Source organism: Delphinus delphis, chromosome 6 (assembly GCF_949987515.2).
Source record: "Delphinus delphis chromosome 6, mDelDel1.2, whole genome shotgun sequence".
Classification (NCBI taxonomy): domain Eukaryota; kingdom Metazoa; phylum Chordata; class Mammalia; order Artiodactyla; family Delphinidae; genus Delphinus; species Delphinus delphis.
This window is the reverse complement of record NC_082688.1, coordinates 104,184,081-104,208,767: the sequence shown is the minus strand read 5'-3', so window position 1 is coordinate 104,208,767 and position 24,687 is coordinate 104,184,081. Positions and strand designations below refer to the sequence as shown.

General features: G+C 37.6%; 1 protein-coding gene across 2 annotated transcripts in view; it reads left to right on the top strand.

Annotated features, from left to right (window-relative positions):
• Positions 1-12,500, top strand: part of PBK (PDZ binding kinase) — a 28,976-nt gene extending 16,476 nt beyond the window's left edge. Inside the window, exons 7-9 of one of the 2 annotated variants that reach the window (XM_060013604.1) lie at positions 9,911-10,087; positions 10,723-10,963; positions 11,620-12,500. In XM_060013604.1, coding sequence (XP_059869587.1) covers positions 9,911-10,087; positions 10,723-10,922 — 377 coding nt within the window. In that variant the 3' untranslated portion in view covers positions 10,923-10,963; positions 11,620-12,500. The other variant, XM_060013603.1, reaches the window with a different exon arrangement.
• The last annotated feature ends 12,187 nt before the right edge of the window (positions 12,501-24,687 follow it).

Here is a 24,687-nt window from a genome sequence, read left to right as displayed (position 1 = left end):
TTAAATTTCTAATTTTTACATATTTAAAAAGGTAATAAGTTCACATTCTTCAAAAATCAAAAACTATGAATAAAAAGTGTACAATAAAAAAAATCCCTTCTTTTATGTCTCTCTTCTACTCAGCCTCTAGCCCCCTTTCTTGCCACACACACAATATAAATTATTGGTTTCTCATTAGTATATATTTTAATTGAAGATGTGGGGAGCTATTTCTAACCTGGATTGGGATTTTTAAGTGGTAAAAGATCTGGGAATAGAAAACAAAATTTTTATAAGGTTTTGTAAAGGAATTCATTTAGCATCAGCATAGTGACAAGATTTGGGAAACTACTAGAAGAAACTGGAGTGGGAGTAGGAAAGAAAAGTGCTAATTAAGGCCTGTCTTCTGCTTTTTGCCCCTTGGCCCACCGCACCTCATTCTCTCTTTATTGTGAATACTGACCATTCTCTTCTCAGGGAATTTAAGATATGTTCTTTCTTTTTTTTTTTAATACCTTCTTTGAATATTGTTTTCCATTATGGTTTATCATAGGATATTGAATATAGTTCCCTGTGCTATACAGGAGGACCTTGTTGTTTATCCATCCTCTATATAAAAGCTTACATCTGCTAAACCCAACCTCCCACTCCATCCCTCCCCCAGGCCCCTCCCCCTTGGCAACCACTAGTCTGTTCTCTATGTCCATGATTCTGTTTCATAGATAGGTTCATTTGTCTCATTTTAGATTCCACATATAAGTGATATCATATGATATTTGTCTTTCTCTTTCTGACTTACTTCACGTAGTATGATAATCTCTAGTTGCATCCATGTTGCTGCAAATGACATTATTTCATTCTTTTTCATGACTGAGTAGTATTCCATTGTATATATGTACCACATCTTCTTTATCTATTCATCTGTTGATGGACATTTAGGTTGTTTCCATGTCTTGGCTATTGTGAATAGTGCTGCTGTGAACATAGGGGTGCATGTATCTTTTTGAATTATAGTTTTGTCTGGATATTTGCCCAGAAGTGGGATTACTGGATCCTAATGGTAATTCTATTTTTAGTTTTCTGAGGAGCCACCATACTGTTTTCCACAGTGGCTGCACCAACTTACATTCCCACCAACAGTGTAGGAGGATTCCATTTTCTCCACACCCTTTCCAGCATTTATTTGTACACTTTTTAATGATGGCCATTCTGACCAGCGTGAAGTGGTACCTCATTGCAGTTTTGATTTGCATTTCTCTAATAATTACTGATGTTGAACATCTTTTCATGTATCTATTGGCCATCTGTATTTCTTCTTTGGAGTAATGTCTATTTAGGTCTTCTGCCCATTTTTCTATTGAGTTGTTTGTTTTATTGTTGTTGAGTTGTATGAGCTGTTTGTATATTTTGGAAACTAATCCCTTGTCATTCACATTGTTTGCAAATATTTTCTCCCATTCTGTAGGTTGTCTTTTTGTTTTGTTTATGGTTTCCTTTGCTGTACAAAAGCTTGTAAGTTTGATTAGGTCCCATTTATTTATTATTATTATTATTATTATTTTTTGCGGTACGCAGGCCTCTCACTGTTGTGGCCTCTCCTGTTGTGGAGCACAGGCTCCAGACGCGCAGGCTTAGCGGCCATGGCTCATGGGCCCAGCTGCTCCGCGGCATGTGGGATCTTCCTGGACCGGGACACGGACCCGTGTCCCCTGCATCGGCAGGCGGACTCTCAACCACTGCGCCACCAGGGAAGCCCCGGTCCCAATTTATTTTTGTTTTTATTTCTGTTGCCTTGGGAGACTGACCTAAGAAAACATTGGTGCGATTTATGTCATAGAATGTCTTGCCTATGATCTCTTCTAGGAGTTTTATGGTGTCTTGTCTTATGTTTAAGTCTTTAAGTCATTTTGAGTTTATATTTGTGAATGGTGAGTGGGTGTGACAGGGTGCAGCTGTACAGCTTCCCCAGTACCACTTGCTGAAGAGACTGTAGGGAATCTAAGATATGTTCTTGTTGAGAAACAAAAACAAAAAAGCAAAAGCCTTAAAGAGAAAGCCTCTGCTTTCAACATATTATTTAATAAATAATATTTAAATTTACCTCTTTATATAAATATAAGGTAGAGGGAAGGCTAATGATACTGTTTCGAACTTATGTACATCTTAATTTCTAGTTAAAGTCTACAAGTTGAATTGAAGGGAAAAGCCAAGATAAATAGATTGACTTTATAATGATGTCTGTAATCATTAATAAAGATAGAACTGGCATGAACCCTTAGGCTAAATAACTGGTACAAGGTTGAAACTTCAGCAAATAAAAGGAGAAATTGTCAAAAAGAATAAAAGTAAGATTTTTTTAGCATAATTTTCTCAATCCTTAATAGATCTAATAGACAAAACTAAGATGTAAAATATCTGAGTAAATAATAAGTTCAATCTCTATGCATTAGAATATTTATCAAAATTGACCATATACTAGTTAAGTTACAAAAGGAAATCTCAGATTACAAAAAGTAGAAATAGACTAAAGGTTAACATTCATTATCCTCAGTGCTATAAATATAGAAATTGGTAGTACGGTTGGAAACAAAAATTCAGGAATTTAATATAATTGTATATAGTTCTTGGCCAAAAGAAGTGAAATTCCAGTTACACGCTATTTAGAAAATAATGAGAATGTAAGAACAAATCAAAACCTATTTGATATGGTCAAAAGTACCAAAGGAAAACATTTTCATTATTTAACCTTTATGAAATTGAGTATTCAACTGAAATCAGGAAAAAAAATGAAGCCCTAAAAGAAAGGAGAAATTAATGAATGAGAAAATCTATAAATTCTATAGTATCCCAATATGATCTATGTTATTGTAGAACATTTCAAAGAGAATGTAAAATTTATCCTTGAGGATACATGTTCAAACACAGCCAGGAAAATTCTGTGAAAAGTGTTAGTAGGAATTTTCCTGACCAGATGTTAAGGATTATAAAGCTATAGTAATTAAAGCCGTGATACTCATGCCAAACTAGGCAGAAAATTTTAACATAAGAGTCAAGAGATAGTTCCCAAATATATAAAATTTGTTATATGATAAAGGTGACATTTTTATATTAGTGAGAAAGAGGTAGTTGAGTCAGTAAATGATGGTGTCTGGTCATTTTAGAGAAAGTTGTTTTCTATCCTCACACTCTAATCCCTGTAGATCAAAGATTTTTAAAAAAAAGTAGCAGAAAAAATTGTTGGTAAATATTTCCTTAATGTTGGGCTTAAGAAGGACACCAGAGGTAGAAACCATTTTTTTAAAAAAAGTCATGACTACTGAAAATTCTTTGAAAAATTTCTGTATGTTAGTATGAGCAACAGTATAGATTAATATATTCTCATACACTACGTAGAAGTTGCAATTGGTGTATCATTCATGTTAAGATAAGTTTTGCTGTGGTAACATAGACCCTTAAAAACCTCAGTGCCTTAAACCAAGGCTTATTATTCAAGCTACGTGTCCATTAGGGCTGTGTTCCATGTCATTCGCATGTTAGGACCTAAGCTGCTAGGACATCCACTATATGGAATAGTGCCATCGTTGTGTGGAAGGTAAAAAAAACTCTAGAGCTGCACTGTCCACTACAGTAGCCACTAGCTATGTATGGCTGTTTAAATTAATTAATATTTAAAATTTTTAAAAATTCATTTTCTCAGCCACTTTAGGCACGTTTCAGGTACTCAGTAGCTATGTGTGGTTAGTGGCTACCATATTGGACAATGCAGATACAGAACATTTTTATCATCACAGAAAGTTCTGTTGGACAGTGCCACCCTAGAAAGTCTTGCACTAACAATTAAATGCTCCAGCTTAGAAATGACACAAGTCACTTCTTTCACAAGTCACTGACTGGAACTAGTCAAATGGCTTCACCCAGCCATGACAGGCCAGAAAGTGTGGTCCTTCTGTGTGTCGAGAAGGTGGTCCTTCTGTGCGTGTAGAAAGTGGAGAGCCTGAACTGCTTGACGTACAGCACTAGTAACTACCACAGTGGTGTAGCCTTTTCAGAGGGCAGTTGGAAATACGTATTTCTCTAAAAAACAAAACCCTTAAAAATGTTTATGCCCTTTGATCCTGTAATTTCATTTCCAAGAACACATTCCAAAGAAATAATTGGGCAGTGCAGGTATTTTTTTTTACAATAACCTGGTATATTAATTTCTGGAAAAGTCAAAAGCTAGAACTACGCTTATAGAAGAAATAGAGTTGGAACAGAAGAATCAAAACCCATGCAACCTTGAAAACAAAGCAATACCCAAAATAGTAACAATCCTAGTAAAAATACTAACACCTTAGATCTTCACTAGCACCCAGTATCATTCAGTGTTGTGTAGCCACGAACCCTGGGTTTGTGCTTCCTTGAAGGTAAACATGAGGGTGTTTATTTTCAATAGATACTTTTCATTAAAATTAAAAATTTGATCTGGCTTTTTCTATAAAAATTTATCATATCACTTACATGTGGAATCTAAACAATAAACTAGTGAATATCACAAAAAAAGAAACAGACTTACAGATATAGAGAACAAACTAGTGGTTACCAGTGGGGAGAAGGAAAGGAGGAGAGGCAAGATAAGGGTAGGGAATTAAGAGGTACAGACTACTATGTATGAAATAAATAAGCTGCAAGAATATGTTGTACACACAGGAAGTATAGCCAATATTTTATAGTAACTATAAATGGAATATAACCTTTAAATATTGTGAATCACTATGTTGTGTACCTGAAATTTATATAATATCGTACATCAACTATACCTCAATAAAAAATTATAATAATAACAAAAAAGTATTTATACGCTTGGGGGAAATGTCTTGGCAGCGCTTTTACTTGCACTCTCAGCTTCACCAGATAGTTTATAGTCAGCACAGCAGTTCTTAAAGCAGTGCTCTGAGGGAAGGCGTTTCTGCGGGCTAAGGCTTTTTCTTTGTGAGGAAGTTTACTCCTAATCACTTAAAAGATAACATTAACATACTGGGGAAAACAAATCACATAATTAATCTTTTTTACTAGTTGTGTATGAGCTAATTTGTGTTAGAAAAATACACATTGTACCAGAACAGATTTTGCAAGAATGTAAGAGAATGTCCATCAAAAAGGAAGGGATGGTGTTATTTATTGTACCACCACACAATAGAATACCATATATCCATTAAAATTATATAGGTTTACATTCGTTGGCATGGAAATATATCTAAATATGTTAAGTGAGATGAACAGATGATAAAATAGCACCTAAAGTATGTATTTACATACACATTAAGAGAAGTTTAAAAAATACTAAATTTTTTAAAGTTTTGTGTTTTAATAGGTAACATAGTCACATATTTCACAACTATAATATACACAGGGTATTTTGTAAAAAGCCCAAATCGTAACAGTGGTAAATTCCAGGTTGATTATTTATTTAGCAAATATTTTTAATACTAAGTACAGTCAGGCGTTGTGCTAGGAACTATAAATGTAGAGGAAAAAAGGATAGACACAGTCCTTACCCTTTTGGGGCTCATAATCTAGATGGAAAGAAGTCCTTGAATAACTAATACTAAAGTATAATGACCATTATGATGTAAGGAATTTTGTAAACATGACAGTGCCACAATTCAGCCTAGATGTTGAGAAAGGCCTCCCTAAATAATTAATGTTTAAGCTGAGAGTTGAAGGATGAGTAGAACCTCCAGTTTCATCAGTTTTCAATTTGTGTCCGTGAGAACTGAAAAAGGTAATGTCCGCTTAAACTCTTTGAAAGTAATAAAGGGCAATAAAATATTTAAGTTGTTTTTGTGTTGACAAGAAGGAATGACTGAACCATTGACTTATGATCTCATCAAACTTTTGTCAGAAAAATTTATCTTCACAGAGAAGTAAACTTAATTAGTAACATATGTGGGAGAGCCACTTCTATTATGTTTAAAGTCTAAGCACAGACTTGGAGAAATGTATTAAGTGGACATATAGGAAGTACACTTGTGGTTGGCTGGAGTCTCCAATTGGAACTGATATATTAGACCCAGACTTCTAGAAAGCTACTCTTTAGCATGGTGGATCCCTGTAGGAATTTGACCTATTTAGAATGGGGTATGAATCCTTCCTTATTGCCACAGTGTCACTGCCCATGTGGACCATGTCTGTAGACTCTTTACCCTGTCATGCATTCCATTAGGGCCTCTTAGATGTGAGGTGATATGGGGGAAAACTTCAAGCAGCTTATACAGGACATGACTGCCTTCCAAACTTTATCTCCTAAAGCTGGGTTAAGTGAAAAGGCTGTCACAGACACATATTTTGTTCTGGCCACCCAATGCTGGGTACTGTTCTAGTCTGGCATCATTGTTCTCACTTCATCTTCAGATAGAGCCCACTTACTTCTTAGGCAGATTTCCTCAAAATGCTGAATGAATGAATGAGTGCTTGTTGACTGGAATCTTCAATTTCCTGACTTCTGTATCTTCCTTTCTTCCTTCTTGGTCTGCCCCTTTAGTTATCTAAATGTTAGTTTCCTTCTTTCTCCCCTTTCTTTGTAAATTTCTTGAGACCCTCAAGGCAGACTTTCCTTTAGCTCTGAAGATAAGCTTCTTCCATTAAACAGGCTTCCTGTGTTTTTTTCCTACTTCCTGTCTGAAAGTGAATTATATTAATTCAGTTTGTTTTCACTCTAACCTTATTTGTGAGGAAATGGAGATTATAGCAATCAAGTACTGAAAAACTCCATTTTTAGTACAATATACTCTGAAGTGAATGTTCTGTTTGTAAGTGTTTGAGTTTATCCTAGTCATAGCAGAAGTAAAGATTTTTAAATATGAAAAGGAACATGTATAAAATTATGGAAGAAATTATAGAGTATCTTTGTTGACTACAATGGAATTAAGTTAGAAACCAGTAACAATAAGATGTCTAGGAAAACCCCAAGTATTTGGAAATTCAAATAACCTATGTGTCAAAGAAAATGACAAGGGAAATTAGAAAATATTTTGAATTGAATAAAAAGGAAAGCAGTACATATCAAAATGTGTGAGGTATAGCTAAAGCAGGGCTGAGAGGGAACTTTGTAGCTGTGTACGTGATTATAGTAGAAGAAAGAAGGGATCTGAATGAATAATTTATGTTCCATCTTAAGCCAGAAAAAGAAGAGCAAAACAGGTCCACAGTAAGTCAAAGGAAAGAAATAATATATGAGCAGAAATCAATGAAATAAAAAATAAACATGAGAAAATATTAATAAGGCCAAAAGCTGGTTCTCTGAAAGATAATAAAATTGACAGATCCTTAGCTGGATTGATCAAGAAAAAACACAAATCTCCAACATCAGAAATGAAAGAAAGGTTATCACTACAGATCCTGCACACATTTAAAGATTAATAGGCCATTACAGACAACTTTATGCCAACAAATTTGACAACTTAAATGAAGAGAACAATTTCCTTGAGAAATACAATTTACCAAAATTGGTATAGGAAGTAATAGGAAGTCCAAGTAGCCCTATATCTATTAAACATTCCCCCAGAGAAAGCCCAACACCCAGATGTTTTCACTGCTGATTTCTATCAAACATTCAAGGAAGAAATGACACCGATTTTACATAAATTATTCAGAAAATAGAGGAGTAGGGACCATTGACCAATTTGTTCTGAGGCCAGCATAACTCTGATATCAAAACCTGACAAATACTCATGAAAAAAGAAAATCACCAACTCACAAACATAGGTGCAAAAATCCTTGACAAAATATTAGCAAATTGAATCTAACAGTATATAAAAAGGATAGTACATCTGACCAACAAGAGTTTATCCCAGGAAAGGAAAGTTATTTTAATATTCAGAAGTTTATGCTAGCCACCATATTAACAAACTTGAAAACTGTTTTGAGATTTGTAAACATCTCGATTGAAGCAGAAAAAGCATTTAACAAAATCCAACTTCTGTTCATGATAAAAATTGCTAACTAGACATAGAAGGGAACTTAGCCTCAGAAAGGGTATCTAACAGAAAAACCTACGGGCAGCATTGTACTTACAGAACAAGGCTTATGTGCCTGCTTTCACCAGTGTTAAACACTGTCATATAGTCCTACCATTAAAATAAGGCAAGAAAAAAGTAAAAGGCATCAAGATTGAGGAAGAAATGAAATTGTTCATATTTTACAGTGATATGATTGTTTAGGTAGAAAAACTCAAGTATTCTACAGGATAACTACTACAACCAATAAATGAAGTTAGCTATTATATTTCTATATATTCAAAATAAATAATGAAAAAAAGAAGAATTTAAGATTTCTATTTACAAGTATAGCTGTCCTCCAGTATCCACAGGTTTGCTTTCCAGTTTCAGTTGCCTGCAGTCTGAAAATATTAAATAGAAAATTCCAGAAATAAATAATTCATAAGTTTTAAATTGCTCGCTGTTCTGAGTAACATGATGAAATCCTGCCATCCCACCTGGGAAGTGAATCATCCCTTTGTCCAGCATATCCTGCCCGTTAGTCACTCTGTAGCCATCTCGGTTATCAGATGACTGTTGCCAGTATGGCAGTACTCGAGTTCAAGTGAACCTTATTTTACTTAATAATGGCCCCAAAGTGAGAGAGTAGTGATGCTGGCAATTCAGATATGCCAAAGAGAAGCCATAAAGTGCTTCTTTTAAGTGAAAAGGTGAAAGTTCTCGACTTAATAAAGAAAGAAAAGAAAATCATATGCCGAGGTTGCTGAGATCTACAGTAAGGATGAATCTTCTGTCCATGAAATTGTGAAGAAGGAAAAAGAAATTTATACTTCTTTTGCTGTTACGCCTCAAACTGCAAAAGTTATGGCCATAGTGTGTGATAAGTGCATAGTTAAGAAGAAAAAGGCATCAAATTTGTACAATAAGATAATTTTGAGACAGAAGGAGAGACCACATTCACATAACTTTTATGACAATTTATTGTTATAATTGTTCTATTTTATTATGTTGTTGTTAATCTCTTACAGTGCCTAATTTATGAATTAAACTTTATCATAGGTGTGTATGTATAGGAAAAAAAATAGTGTATATATGGTTCAGTACTATCCATAGTTTTCAGGCATCCACTGGGGATCTTGGAATGTATCCCCCAGGTATAAGGGGAGACTGCTATACCAAAAAGATAAAATATTCAAGAATAAATTTTGCAAAAAAGTCCAAGACCTCTTTATTGAACACCATAAAGCTTCACTGAAAGAATTAAACAAGATGTTAAGTAAATGGAGACGTCATGATTGTGGATTGACAGACACAATACTGTTTAGATGTTAATTCTTCCCAAACTGATCTAGAGATTCAGTCCAATCCCAATCAAAATTCTAGTTGGCCTTTTCATTGAAATTGACAAGTTGACTCTAACATTTAAATGGAAATGTGAGTGGACCTATGTCCTTCCTGGGCAGAGAAGCTTTAAGAGCCACTATGTGATTCCACTCTCCCTTTTCCCTGATTTAGCAATCATAGAAGCAAAGAAGTGGTAATTCTCTCAGCTGAAAGACAGCATAGTTTGAAAAATGAAGAAACTGAGGCACAGAGCTTGTGATCTGTGAGCTTGTGATCTGTGCTTGCACTTGTCTTTGAACCCAGGCAAGGCAATCTGGCTCCAGAGTCTGTACCTCCAGACATCCACAATCTATGTTCCTACCCCTCTCTAAGAGAATTGCTGTTTCTCTACACCCTTGCCAACTGACTAGCTTTATGAATATTTAACAATCTGATAGGGGAAGACTCTTTTTACAAGGTTAAGTGTATTTTTCATGTTTACTGGCTATATTTATTAACCTTTAAAAACCTGTTAAATTTGCTCATTGTTCTTTTGGGTTGTTTGCCTTTCTTAGTGGTGTCTGGTGCTAGCCCTTATGACCATCTTGCCTGTATTTTACTTCTTTCAGTGACTGACCCTGAGGCCTGTTACATTGGCACTGAGCCTTGGAAACCTAAGGAAGCGCTGGAGGAGAATGGTATTATTACTGACAAGGCAGACATATTCGCCTTTGGCCTTACTCTGTGGGAAATGATGACTTTATCTATTCCACACATTAGTCTTCCAGATGATGATGATGATGAAGGTATAACTGCATATTTTTAATATAAATCCCAATCTCTTCAGTTTGAACTAAAGAACAGCTTATAAAATTATATTTTCTCTATTAAGTTAAAATTTAAGAGCAATTAGTTTGATTTAGTGGCACAAGATGTGGGTTATATTGATACTGATGATTAATTTGGTACCATCCTTGTTTAATCTCATACAAATGAGATGTAGAGTAAATGAGAATAAGGAGGTAAATTGAGAAAATCCAGAGGAGCAAAAAGTTACCTTAAAAACTCCAGTTGCCTGAGAAAATGATTGGAAAGCTGCGGCAGTAAGAGGGTTGGGGTCAGTAGCCTTTAAATCCCTGACAGGGACTTCCCTGGATGTCCAGTGGTTAAGACTCTGTGCTTCCACTGCAGGGGGCACAGGTTAGATTCCTGGTCGGGGAACTAAGATCCCACATGCCACGTGTGCGGCCAAAAAAAAAAAAAAATTCCCTGACAGTAGCTAATCTACACCATGGCAGGGCAATTGAAGAGACTGCCTGTGTAAAATGAAAAGCATACTGGATGATGAATTCTTATTTCAGGAGAGTGAATTTGAGCAGTTGCTAAGCTTTTCCATGATTTAAAGTGATTTTGTTTCAATCTCCAACTCCTTCATGAGCAGATAAAACTTTTGATGAAAGTGACTTTGATGATGAAGCATACTACGCAGCTTTGGGAACTAGGCCACCTGTTAATATGGAAGAACTGGATGAATCGTACCAGAAAGCAGTTGAGCTCTTCTCTGTATGCACTAATGAAGACCCTAAAGATCGTCCTTCTGCTGCGCACGTAGTTGACGCTTTGGAAATGGATGTCCTGTGATCACCTCATACACATGACTACCGGAGCTTCAAGTATAGCTTGTGTGTATAGCTGTTCTGTTTACCATAATACATTTATATAGTTATTACGATGACCCATAATTATTAGACTTTTCAGAAGTGACCTATTTTAGGACCATAGATAGCACCTTTTTAACATTTGAACGACTATTTCTATTATAAAAGTGTTTCGTGTATGCTTATGCTAATAAGCATTTGAGATTATAGAGGGTTTTCTATAAAGTTTAAGAAACTAGCTACTCAAGTATTTGAACTTGTTTATACAGATTTAAAATAAAGTGCTGGCCTTCCCTGGTGGCGCAGTGGTTGAGAGTCCGCCTGCCGATGCAGGGGACGCGGGTTCGTGCCCCGGTCCGGGAGGATCCCACATGCCGCGGAGCGGCTGGGCCCGTGAGCCATGGCCGCTGAGCCTGCGCGTCCGGAGCCTGTGCTCCGCGGCGGGAGAGGCCACAACAGTGAGAGGCCCGCGTCCCACAAAAAAAATAAATAAATAAAAAATAAAAAAATAAAGTGCTGTAAACTCTAACATTAATTTGGATTGAGTGACTATTACTTTTATTAATGATCTTTCTCAGATATTCTCTATTTTAATGTATCTATTGAAATTAGCACTTTGTGTATTACAAAATAGGTCTACATTTGCTTATCTTTTTTTTTTTTTTTTTTGTGGTACGCAGGCCTCTCACTGTTGTGCCTCTCCCGTTGCGGAGCACAGGCTCCGGATGCACAGGCTCAGCAGCCGTGGCTCACAGGCCTAGTCTCTCCGCGGCATGTGGGATCTTCCCGGACCGGGGCACGAACCCGTGTCCCCTGCATCGGCAGGCGGACTCTCAACCACTGCACCACCAGGGAAGCCCTGCTTATCTTTTAAAACATTAAACCTTTTGCTGGCGTTTCTTGGCTGATGTGCTTATTAAATAAGGTCACTGAGACCAGAGACCTGGGATATGGCTCAAAAGAGTAGCTCCTTGGATATTTCTAAACATTTTTGGTTAAGGCTTTTCTTGTTCTCTTGGCTCCAGCCATATCTTTGGGTTTTGCTTTAATTTATTAAATGTATTTTCTGTACTGATATCTTAAAAAATTTTTTATTTACTAATCTGTACTTAAGCATATCACAGTATTGGTGTAAAAATAATAAAACTCTAATAGAACAATATAGAGTAAAGGACACTTTAGTTACCAGAAGGTGTATTATCTTATTTGGTACTCCATTGATTTGAATGTTGTCATTAAACTTACTGAGTGAAAGTGAGTAGGCTTCTTTCTCTTTCTTGGCCTTATTTTGTTAATCTGTAAAATGAGGGTGATTTGAATCATTAGTTTCTATCTGTGAGCCACAGTTCCCTGAGATTTTTCAGTTATTGAATTGTGCTTGTGAATCTAGGTGGTATGCGTAGACTAAAAATTACTGTCACATGGGGGATCTTAGATTAAGAACCACTGCTCTCTGAGATTTAAACAATTCTGGAATTCAATGGAGGGTTCCTTTTAGTATGAGATCGTACCAGGCAGTACTATACAGATCATTAATGGCTTATCTTTTATCGAAATAACATTAAAGTGCCAAGAAAGTAAATGGAAAACCGACTGATTTATGGAAAAATTTTACTTATGTACACTTGCATCCTGACATCAGTTATCCTGACTAACATATGTTGTGTTGCTTCTCACTAGGTCTGCCAAGCTGACAAAGGAGTTTCTCTCTCTTAGCCTGTTCTCATGAACTGCAACGTTCTTTTTAATACATAAACAAATACTTTTCCTTGAATAATTATTTCCAGTTCCTGTAGTTGGAATATCTAAATGGAAACAAACTAACACCCAAGGACTGGGCCGGCAAATTCATAGCACTTGTCTGTGGCAGACGTTACAAAGCGATCCCAGCCTGCTTTTTCCTTTGAGTCTGGATAGGGCCTTGAGACCCTCAACACAAGGTTGCAGAGATTTTACTACCAACGGCAAGAAAACTTTTAAAATTCTTGTCCTGGAACTTGCTCTTTAAGTCTCTTCTTAAGTTACCTTCTTTTTTTGGTCATTTGCTTCATTCTTAGGAAAGATTTACGTGTGACTGGGTTGAGGATATAGCAATATTAATCTTTTTGCTGAATTAATTATAATTGGCAAATCAAAACAGGCTTCTCTGAAGTAGCTTTCTCACCTCCCAGACAAAGGCCTCCAGGAACCTGTTTGTACCTCTATAAAACGGAGATAATAAGCACATGCTTAAGAAATGTAGAAGACTGTTCTTTCATGCCTCATGGTACCTACTTAATCTACAATTTGTTGATTAAAATAAAATTAGAACTGACTTTTAAATAACAAAAATACTATATATAAAAACTTGTGGCGTGCAGCTGAAGTTGTCCTTAGAGAGATTTATAGTCTTAAATGCTATATTAGAAAAGAAAGGCTGAAAAATCAGCTAAGAATCTAGGAAAAACAAAGTAAGGCTCCCTTCCAATAGAAAGAAATAAATGAGCAAAAATTTTAAAACAAAACAAAACCTATCATAGAAAATAGAAAACAAACATATAACAGGATCAGCAATGCCAAAAGTTGGGTCTTTGAAAATATAAATAAAATTGATAAGCCCTAGCAAGACTTATATAGAGAGCAAAAATGACATGTCATAAATTAAAAAGGAAACATCACTGCAGATCCTGTAGATATCCAGCCTCATTCATGAACACATGAAAATTCCCAAACAAAATATTAGTAAACCAAAACCAGTAACATAAAAAGGAAAAACTTCATCAAGACCAAGTTGGGTCTATTGCAGGAAGGCTAGGTTGATTTAACATTTAAAGAACAATGTAATCCCCATATTAACACAAGAAAAATCAAAAGATGGAATAAAAATGTTGATAGAATCCAGTATCACTTCAAGATGTTTAAGAGCATCTTAGAAAACTGGGACTAGAGAGGAACTTCCTTAATGTAAGAAAGGGTGTCCATATCTAGCAAGGAAGCTATAGTAAACATCATTTTATAGTAGCTATGGATTGAAAGTTTGTGTTCCACTGAAAGTCATATATTGAAGCCTAATCCCCACTGTGATGGTATCTGGAACTGGGGCCTTTGGAAGGTGATTAGGCCATGAGGGTGACCCTCATGAATGGGAATCGTGCCCTTAGAGATGTGAAATTAAATTCATATATTATGGCAAGACAAAAATTTAAACATTAAAAAAGTCCTCTGCCCTTTGGCCTCCTCTCTCCCCTCCACTGCGCACTGCGTACCTGCATTATGCATCGACCAAACCTCCCCCATCAGCAGAAATACCTGTTCAACCGTAAAGAGCAATATTCTCCCAGCATCGACAAGACAACTCCTTAAAAGATAACATTCCTTCTTAATGTTGTAAGTGGCCACGAGGACACTTAGATCTGGATTTTGTAAACTGTCAATAATATGTCTTTTAATGTAGAGACCTCTGTCTGAAAAAACTTTTATAACTGTGTTTTGACTTCTAACAGATGGAACAGTTCTTGGAGCTTTCTGAGATGCTATTCCCAGGGTTATAATCCTCAATTTGGGTCCAATAAAGTTTTCCATTTCTTTCTTAGATCGACTGATTAACTTTTCTACATGCCTGGCATAGCTGGCAGGATATCAGAGATACGCATCAGAGGGCACCTGGAGTCTACCCGGTACCAGCGCTCGGTACCAGCATGTGCCCGTTGAGCCCCACAGACTTCTCGGTACTCCCCAGGTGTTCCAGTGAGTTCTCCTGATATCTGGATATTACTGTTTGAGTGAGGATCCTGAAAATTTTATTTGAGCTGTTTTAATTAGGCCTTGGGCCTTACAGGGCACCAGTGCATTTCCTAGGCAGGACACAGAGGCTCTGGGCAAGAGGCCCAGGGAAACATAGGTGGCTGGGTTTTTGTTAAATTTGGCTTAAATTGAAAAAAATGAGTTGATATATGGTCTGAACAAAACTTTTCCTAGTGAAATGAGAGACTGAATTAGTCACCTCTGAAGAATAAGGAAGACCCGCTACAACCATTAAATACTGCTTATCTGGGGGACGTGACAGAGGATGATAATCTAGTGCTCTGAGCACACATGGCAGTTTTAGACTGTCACAGGGAGAAACCAAGCCACATAAAAGAAGTCAAACTGACCCAAGGGTAAGTCCCTGGGGAGCTAGACTCAGAGGCACAGTGTCCTCAGAAAGTTTTTCAAATTATATCTCATATCTCATATCTGAATTAGGCTACCAAATTAATAGTGGGAATTGTGCCCCAATGGCCAAACAGGTCCCATGCAAACAGCCACCTATGGGAATACCAGCTGGGTTTATGTCTGCTTGCAAGTGCTTAAATGGGAGCTAAAGGAAATTGGGCCCTGAAATGGCCAAGTTGGGGTTCTGCTGGCACTCCAAAACAATTTTGAGTGCACAGTTAAAGCCAGCAGTCTTCTGGATCTGTGACTGCAGGGTCTACTGGAAACAACAGTGGTAAGTGTTTTTCTCTTTTCTAAAATTAGATTAGCAGGGAAAAATTTGTTAGGCTAGCTCCTTGGATCTTTTGAATTGGAGAAGCTTCTAAATTGTTAAAATTTTAGAGAGCTCTCATCTTAAATGATTTCAATTATTTTAAACTATTTTAATTGGTATGTGGAAGTCCCCAAAGGCTTCAAAATTCTAAAACGTCCTCATTGAAAGATTCGTTGTATAAGGCTGATGAAAGATTAATGATATAAAAGGTACCTAAGGGACTTCCCTGGTGGTGCAGTGGTTAAGAATCCACCTGCCAATGCAGGGGACATGGGTTTGAGCCCTGGTCCGGGAAGATCCCACATGACGCGGAGAAACTAAGCCCGTGCGCCACAACTACTGAGCCCGTGCTCTAGAGCCCGAGAGCCACAACTACTGAGGCCCACGTGCCACAACTACTGAAGCCCACACGCCTAGAGCCCGTGCTCCGCAACAAGAAGCCACCGCAATGAGAAGTCTGCGCACCACAATGAAGAGTAGCCCCCGTTCACTGCAACTAGAGAAAGCCCGCGTGCAGCAATGAAGACCCAACGCAGCCAAAAATAAATTTATTAGAAAAAGACTCCATGCTTCCACTGCAGGGGCACAGGTTCAATTCCTGGTCTGGGAACTAAGATCCCACATACTGCGCAGTGTGGTCGGAAAACAAAAAGGTACCTAAAACTTTATTGCTCCTCTCTATCCTTCTTTGAGTACTCATTCTAGAAATCTGTCTGAATTGCCTTTCCACTCTGAAGACAGTATTAAATGGTTACCTTTAGAAATGGGACCACCTGGTAAACCATAATGGAAGAGGATAGGAAAAAGAATGTATATATATGTAAAAAAAAAAAAAAATCGGACCACCTGAGGCTGTAGGCAGTCTCTTCAGATAGAAAGCTGAACTGAGGGCCATAGTTAAAGAATTTCTTAAACCCAGGGAGGATCCTCAACTGTTTGTAAATGGATTACCAAAATAGGAGGCCACAGGTCTGACTAAGCTGACCATAGCTGATGTTCAGAGCCTGACAGGAATTTTATTTTTGGGGGTGTGGGTGCTTCTCCCCTAAGCTAAATGAGAGAAAGTAAAACATCCCAACATAGGTGAATGGGTATGTCAGTCCTTTGCTATCACTGAGGTGGCCACTCAGTTCTCTGAGGAATTAAAAGCAACGGTACTTGTTTTACAGATCTGGTCTTTACAGGACCAGAGGTGTGGCTCCAGAAATAATCTAAAAGTGGTAAATCCTTTTACCACTCCCCAAATCTCCTCTATTTATTTTAAGAGGCTTGTAAGTATTGAAAAATAATCTTTTTTCTGGACTTAAGGGAACAGTCATCCAAGGAGGAACTTCCCTTTCTCTTCCTATATCTTTGAGGTGCAAATATTCTACCTGGTTTTCTCCAGGAACCCTTATGTCCGCCATCTTTTCAAAATGCAAATTTCAGGAAAGGGGGATAGGTAATTTGGGACTTGAGTTGTCAAGGACAAATAGAAATCTTGTATCATCTCCATAAATATTAGTAACAGTGTTTAGGCATCTAGACAGGTGACCTTGGTTTGTTCCATCAGCCAGAAACCCACCAGTTTGAATTCAACCTCTTTTGTAACTGATGAGTTTTATATTGCTGCACCTGACTCCGGGCTGAAATTTTGGAATGGCAACTATGAGGTCTGTTTGTGTGTTTGTGCATATCTGTATATGTGTGTTGTAGATGGGTGGTATTGCCAAAATTAATTTGTAAAAGAACTCTATTTAATTGGCTTAAAGGAAATCAAGCACTTGTATACTCAGAAATAAAAAAGAAACTGGCCCGAATGAATTTCAGGGTCACGTGACCTGGGAAATAGTACTGAATCGATGTCTGGTATTGAAGCTAGCTTAAGCTTGTTGGTTTTGTTGCCAAACTCACGTTTGGCTGTTTGAGCTCAAAAACCAATACTCGAGAGACAAGGGTTGGTTGGAAAAGAAAGGTTGCTTTATTCAGGAGGCAGCAACCTGGGGAGAAGGTGGACTCCTGTCCAAAAACCAACTTCTAAGACTGCTCCACCATGAAAGTTTAAAATTTAAAGGGGGAATCATTTGGGAAAGGGGTCAGAATCTTCGTTATCATCCACTGTGTGCAGACTCTTCTGATTGGTTGGTGGTGAGGTAACAGGGCAGTGTTCCAGGAATCTTGTGTTCAGCCTGAAGTTACCATCCTCTACCTGGGTGGTGCCTTATTTCTTACAGAAGAACTCAAAGGTATATTATTATGTATATTCCTTGAGTAGGAACCAGGACCCTGCACTATTGTTTCTTGACTGCTCCTCCTTTGTTTCTGCATTCCCTCCCTTTTCTCATAAGCAACTATTTGAATCTGCCCTTTGGAACTCAAGGAAGGTCACAGAGGCTGAAAGAAGCCTATTTCCTACAAACAAGAAACAGGGGACATGGAAAGGATTTGTACCTGGGAAGGCCCCACTGGATCCTGCTGGGTTTCAGTTTCATTAATATAGACATGTCTTTCAAGTCATCAACATTAAGTATAATACTTTTATTGTGCCTAGCTTGACTAGAAATCAAGACTGTATTCCTGTTAGAAAGTTTGTCAACAAGAAAAATAATATAATGAAATTTTTAAGTAAATAAAATAAGGTAAATGAGATAAGAGCTTCTAGGTAAACTCTTTAGGAATAATTGTGTTTTGGAAATATCTGCTTTAAGGATAGTATATCCAGATTTTGGTTATTTGAAACTAAACTAAGTTAAACTATGATAATTCATTCACTCTCTGGGTTATTTCAAATAGGATAAAATACTGGAACATTAACTGCTGGGCAGGTCTAAGATTACCTACTTTTGTCTTCTTATGAGAGGGAAACTAAAGATGTTTGGGTTTGTTTAACACATATCTTGCGAAAGTTTTCCAATCGGGAAGTGCTGGTATGACAAACAGTACACAATTACTTACTTCTTGGTTTTCGCTATAGATTAAGGTTTTAAGGTTACGATTTATAAGGGAAATATTTCAGTATTCAAGGAAAATGGGAAGCATGTTTTCAGTAAAAGAAGGTATGAGGAATGGAGATGCATTTTGTTAAAGGAAAAAAGGATGGTTTTTGTTCTAGAGCTAACTGTTTCTGAATGAAAAAGAAAGTGACAGAGTACTATGGGTGCAGAAAGTTATGGAAGTGAAACAGGAGGGAAGAGGGCAGGGCACAACCTTTAAAAGAATGACATAGCTTGAGGACACGACATAAACTGATTAGAACCATATAGGTCCAAGATGGCAGAGTCAACTTCCACTAGACCTTGAGCCTCAGTATATGCTCATTGTAACACATCAGCAAGCTAAATGACACACCCACAGGTGCCATGACAGTTCCAAGGCTGACCATAAAGGTCAAGAAGTGCACAGTGGTCCAATTCCTGGAAATCCCCACCCCTTCCCCCCAAATAGCTGGAATACTCCCACTCAGCCTATGAAATTACCCACCCCTATAAAAACTGACAACCCCAGACCCTGGTGCTGCTCTCGCCTTCTGAGAGGACCCACACTCTGTCTGTGGAGTGTGTTTCTCTCTAAATAAATCCACTTCTTACCTATCACTTTGTCTCTCCCTGAATTCTTTCTGCGATGAGACATCAAGAACCTGAGCTTCATTAAGTCCTGAGACCAGGTGTGTGATCTCAGTTAAAAGACCGTGGGTTCAAGTCCTGATCTGGGTTTTGGCTGTGAATGGGTATTGTTTCACAGTGATGTATGATCCTATTTGACCAGGTGTTTTGAAGCTTTTTGGTATTTTTGACAAAATTCCCAAAGATAAATTCTAAATGAAGTTCGTTTGAACTCTAGCTAACTTTGAGGTTTTCCAAAGGGTCCCTGGAACACCTAAAAGTATTTTTCTCTCCATCTCAGGGAGAGGAATAAATGAATTAGGCTTATTTGGTATGTTATATTACATTAAGTGTTGTCAAATGAGTGGTGATAAAACTTCTTAGGTTGTATTGTATGGGTAAATGTTATTAATATAGATATTCTAGAAATTAATATGGCACTCCTAAACTTCTGGTATGTCCTGGTAAGTGATATCAGTCATAATTCTAGTTATTATCTTAAATTGTTGTGTGTCACAGAGGTACCCCAGTTTATTTGTCAGCTGCATTGTAATCAGGTCTTTAACCTTGACATTTCAATGGAAGTTTTTTGTCATTTATAGAGTTATTTTACTCCGGTGTTTTTGCAAACATGCTTCATCTTCAAGAAGATTCATAGAAAGGACTTTTTGACAAGTACAGGTTTCTGATAACCTTCAGATCATACTGCTGAACTGGGTAAGAAATTAAAGAATTCTTCTGGAAAACCTGATGGCTTCATAAAACTGTTAACAGAAGAGTAAGATCAAGGAAGTCACATAGGACTGAGTGAACTTATGAGTATGGTTATAATTTTTGGTTTTTATCTGAAATATTACTGGTTTTTAATCTGTGTTTTCCAGATATAAGGAAGCCTTTAAATTACACTTCTGTTGGTAGATTTGAAACTTTTACCTTTTCTCTCTACCTGATCCCTTCAGAATTTGGAAACTTAGGTTTCCAGCAGCTTTATCTGGTAAATAAGGAAGACCACCTCCTAATGGATGCAGGAATCTCAGGAAATTTGGGGGGATCTCAAGAAGAGAGAAATTTGCCCAAATCTCTATCACCCAAATCTATAGATCTCACAGACAGAATGAATCTATGACACACCCTTGGTGTGGCTTTGTTGGCCTTGAGAACTTCTTAAAAAGTTCAATCTGAGATTCCTTGTGAAAAATGTCTTATCTGGATAGTAGTTATGAAGGTGTTTGTGATAACTCATTGAACTGTACATTTTAAAAAATAAACTTATAAAGAAGTCTTAGATTTACAGAAAAGTTGCAAAGACAATTCCTATAAACCCCACACCTAGTTTCCCCTATTGTCAAAATCTTAACATTGGTATATTTATCACAATTACTAAACAATATTGATACATTACTATTAACAAGTCCATACTTTATTCAGATTTATTTTTTACAAATATTGAGTATAGTTCCCTGTGCTATACAGTAGGTCCTTGGTTATCTATTTTATATACAGTCGTGTGTATCTGCTAATCCAAAACTCCTAATTTATCCCCATCCCCACTCCTTTCCCCTTTGGTAACCGTAAGTTTGTGTTCTATGTCTGTGAGTCTATTTCTGTTTTGTAAATAAGTTCATTTGTATCGTATTTTAGATTCCACATATAAGTGATATCATACGGTACTTGTCTTCCTCTGTCTGACTTGTTTTCCTCTGTCTTACTCCACTTAGTATGATAATCACTAGGTCCATCCATGTTGCTGAAAATGACATTCTTTCTTTCTTTTATGGCTGAGTAATATTCCATTGTATATATACACACCACATCTTTATCCATTCATCTGTCGATGGAAATTAAGTTGCTTCCATCTCTTGGCTATTGTAGAGTGCTGCGATGAATATTGGGGTGCATGTGTCTTTTCGAATTAGAGTTTTCTCCAGATACATGCCCAGGAATGGGATTGCAGGATTATTTGGTACCTGTTTTCAGTTTTTTAAGGAACCTCCATACAGCTTTCCATAGTGGCAGTACTAACTTACATTCCCACCAGCAGTGTAGGAGGGTTCCCTTTTCTCCACACCCTCTCCCGCATTTTTTTTTTTTTTTCCCTTTTGGTACGCGGGCCTCTCACTGCCGTGGCCTCTCCCGTCGTGGAGCACAGGCTCCGGACGCGCAGGCTCAGCAGCCATGGCCCACAGGCCCAACCGCTCCGCGGCGTGTGGGATCTTCCCGGACCAGGGCACGAACCCGTGTCCCCTGCATCGGCAGGCGGACTCCCAACCACTTGCGCCACGAGGGAAGCCCTCCAGCATTTATTGTTTGTACTTTTTGAAGATGGCCACAGACCAGTGGGTGAGGCTTATCTAGCGGCTTGTACAGGCTTCCTGGTGGGAGGGGCCGGTGCCTGCCCACTGGTGGCTAAAGCTGGGTGGTGTTCCTCTGGTGAGCTGGGACCTGTCTCGTGGGGAGGTGTCTGCAGGAGGCTGTGTGCTCTTTAGTCTTTAGGCAGCCTGGGGCTGTGACTCCACCCAGTTAGTTTGGCCTGAGGCTCCCAGCACTGGAGCCCGCAGGCCGTTGTGCGGGGTTGGGTCTTGTTGCTAGTGAGTCAGTATGGCAGCCACCAAGTGCGTCCCCAAGGTTGGCGGTTCCCCCATATGTCTGCCAGCAGTGTCTATGTCCCCAGCATGAGCTGCAGCCCCCCCCCCCCACCCCACCCCGGGAGACTCTCGGAGACCAGCAGGTAGGTGTGGCCCAGGCTCCTATCAAATTACTGCTTTCACCCCGTCTCCCGGTGTGCCTGAGATTTTGTTTGCACCCTTTAAGCTTGAAGCCTCTATTTCCCCCAGTCCCATGGGGCTCCTACAGTTAAGCCCTGCTGGCCTTCAAAGCCACCTGCTCTGGAGGCTTGTCTTCCCAGTGCCGGATCCCTGGGCTGGGGAGCTTGACGTGGGGCTCAAAACTGCCACGTCTGTGGGAAAACCTTGCTATATTATTCTTCTCCATTTTGTACATCGCCCACCCACGGGGTATGGGGTTTGATTGTACTGTGAGTCTGCCCCTCCTACCCAACTTGTTGTGGTTCCTTCTTTATGTCTTTAGTTTTAGATCTTTTCTGGTAGGTTCCAGTTTTTTTCATTGATGGTTTCTTCATTGATGGCCAACAGGCATGTGAAAAGATGCTCAACACTGCTGATTATCAGAGAAATGCAAATCAAAACTACAATGAGATATTACCTCACCGTTCAGAATGGCCATCATCAAAACATTTACAAATAATAAATGCTGGAGAGGGTGTGGAGAAAAGGGAACCCTCCCACACTGTTGGTGGGAATGTAAATTGGTGTGGCCACTGTGAACAGTGTGGAGCGTCCTTAAAAAACTGAAAGTAGAGTTACCACATGATCCAGCAGTCGCATGCCTGGGCATATATGCAGAAAAGACAAAAACTCTAATTCAAAAAGATGCATGCACCCTAATGTTCATTGCAGTACTACTTACAATAGCCAAGACATGGAAGCAACCTAAATGTCCATCAACAGATGAATGGATAAAGATGTGGTACATCTCAGCCATAAAAAAAGAATGAAATGAAATAATGCCATTTGCAGCAACATGGATGGACCTTGAGATTATCATACTAAGTGAAGTAAGTCAGACAATGACAAATATCATTTATATGTGGAATCTAAAAAATGATACAAATGAACAAATGTTACAAAACAGAAACAGACCTACATAGCATACAAATTTATAGTTACCAAAGGGGAAAGGTGGGGGGCATAAAGTAGAAATTTGGGATTAACAGATACATATTCCTATATATAAAATAAACAACAAGGACCTAATGTATAGCACAGGGAACTATATTCAATATCTTATAAGTCTATAATGGAAAAGAACCTGAAAAAGAATATATGACTGAATATATATATATATATATATATGCATAAACTGAATCACTTTGCTATATACCTGAAACATTGTAAATCAACTATACTTAATATAAATAAAATGGAAAAAAAAGGTTTAAAAAATGTAATGAGAAGTGGTCAACATGTAGATTATTTTAGAATTTTTTTTCATATTGCAGAGACCAGCGATACTTTTGTGTGGCAAAAATAAATAGAAATTATATTTTAGAAACAGACTTCTAATCAAAATAAAATTATAAAAAAATAAAGTTGGGAGGCCAGAAGGGGGAGCTCTCTGCCCTATGAAGATAGAGCATAAGAGAAAGCTGACCTTTTCTTGCCTGGCTAGAGCTCAGCCAATGAGAGACTGTCACAACTCAGCCAATGATAAGTGCGGGACTCTTTGTTTACTACTGCCCTCTCAACTTCCTCTTCCTCTCTGTAAGAGTTCCCTCAATTTTTTGCTGAGGACTAGAACGTGGTCAACTTGGTTACAGACCCTGAATTGTAATTCTTTGCTAATCTCGAATAAACCCATTTTTGATGGAGAAATAACTGGCAGTCTATTTGTTTTATGTCAACAGCTGCTATAAATATCCCTGTGCAGGTTTTTGTGTGGATATAGTTTTCAATGATTATTTTTCATAGAGAGCATGTACTATTTTTATAACCACAAACTGTAATTTAAAATGAAAATCAGTACATTCAACTGAATAAAATATTGAAAAGAACTTTAATTGATTCATCATAAAGGCATTGAGCAAAATAATGTTAATAAAATTTTTAAAATAAAATATTTAAGACAATTTTTAAACACAGCAGTGCAGAAAATAGCATTAAAATGTTTGTAAAATTACACACATTTTAACACTTCCACAGTCTTTGTGGAACCCAGGCTTTTAAATTTTTGAACCACTAAAGGCAAATAAAAGAATGTAGAGGAACAGATTCTACATAGAGTTACAACCTGGACACTACTTCCCTAGAGTGTTATTGCCAGAGAGAAGTTATGACATGAGTTTTGTAGAATAAGAAAAACACCTGAATAATTCTTTGCTTTTCAAAGTAAGTATCCAAGAATTATACCAGAAAAATGTGTGCATATTTAGGTGTATTTACATAATGTCATCATGTTCTGTGGCCCATCAGCCTCAATATATTTATTTACTAACCTTGGTTCTGTTAGTATACATTTAAAATGTAATCATATGAATCATCTAATCCAACTGGGTATCCATTTTGTTAGACATCAATCACCAGCAGTAAGTTCACTAAAGAAAAGTAACACAATTAGCATTTTCAAACACCAAAAATTAATGAAATGACAATAGTGCAATTACTAAGTTTAATTAAATCTGACAAGTGTGTTTTGATTAATGGTTTTTAAAAAGATAAAAATATTAAGCTCTAGAATTCTATACAAAAGGATATGGAAATCTTACTCTTTACCATCTTTCCCTGGTACAAATTAGAAACTCAAAATACTTTAAATATACTCAAACTGAGTTGCTACAGCCACGTGCCTATAAAGTGAGAATTTTGTGTACGAATTCAGGAATTACCTTTAAAAAAATGGGGATGGAAATTATTTGCCTGTCTTTAAATTCTCCTCTTTGCTTCTGATCAGGCACGAGAAAAGTCTGGCCCCAAGGTGTGCTTTATAAATGATAAGTGGTCACATTTCTGTGGAAAACCACCTTGCTTTGTCAATGTTCTTACATAGAAGGAAAGTATTTTCCAGCTATAGCTACCAAGCTTCAT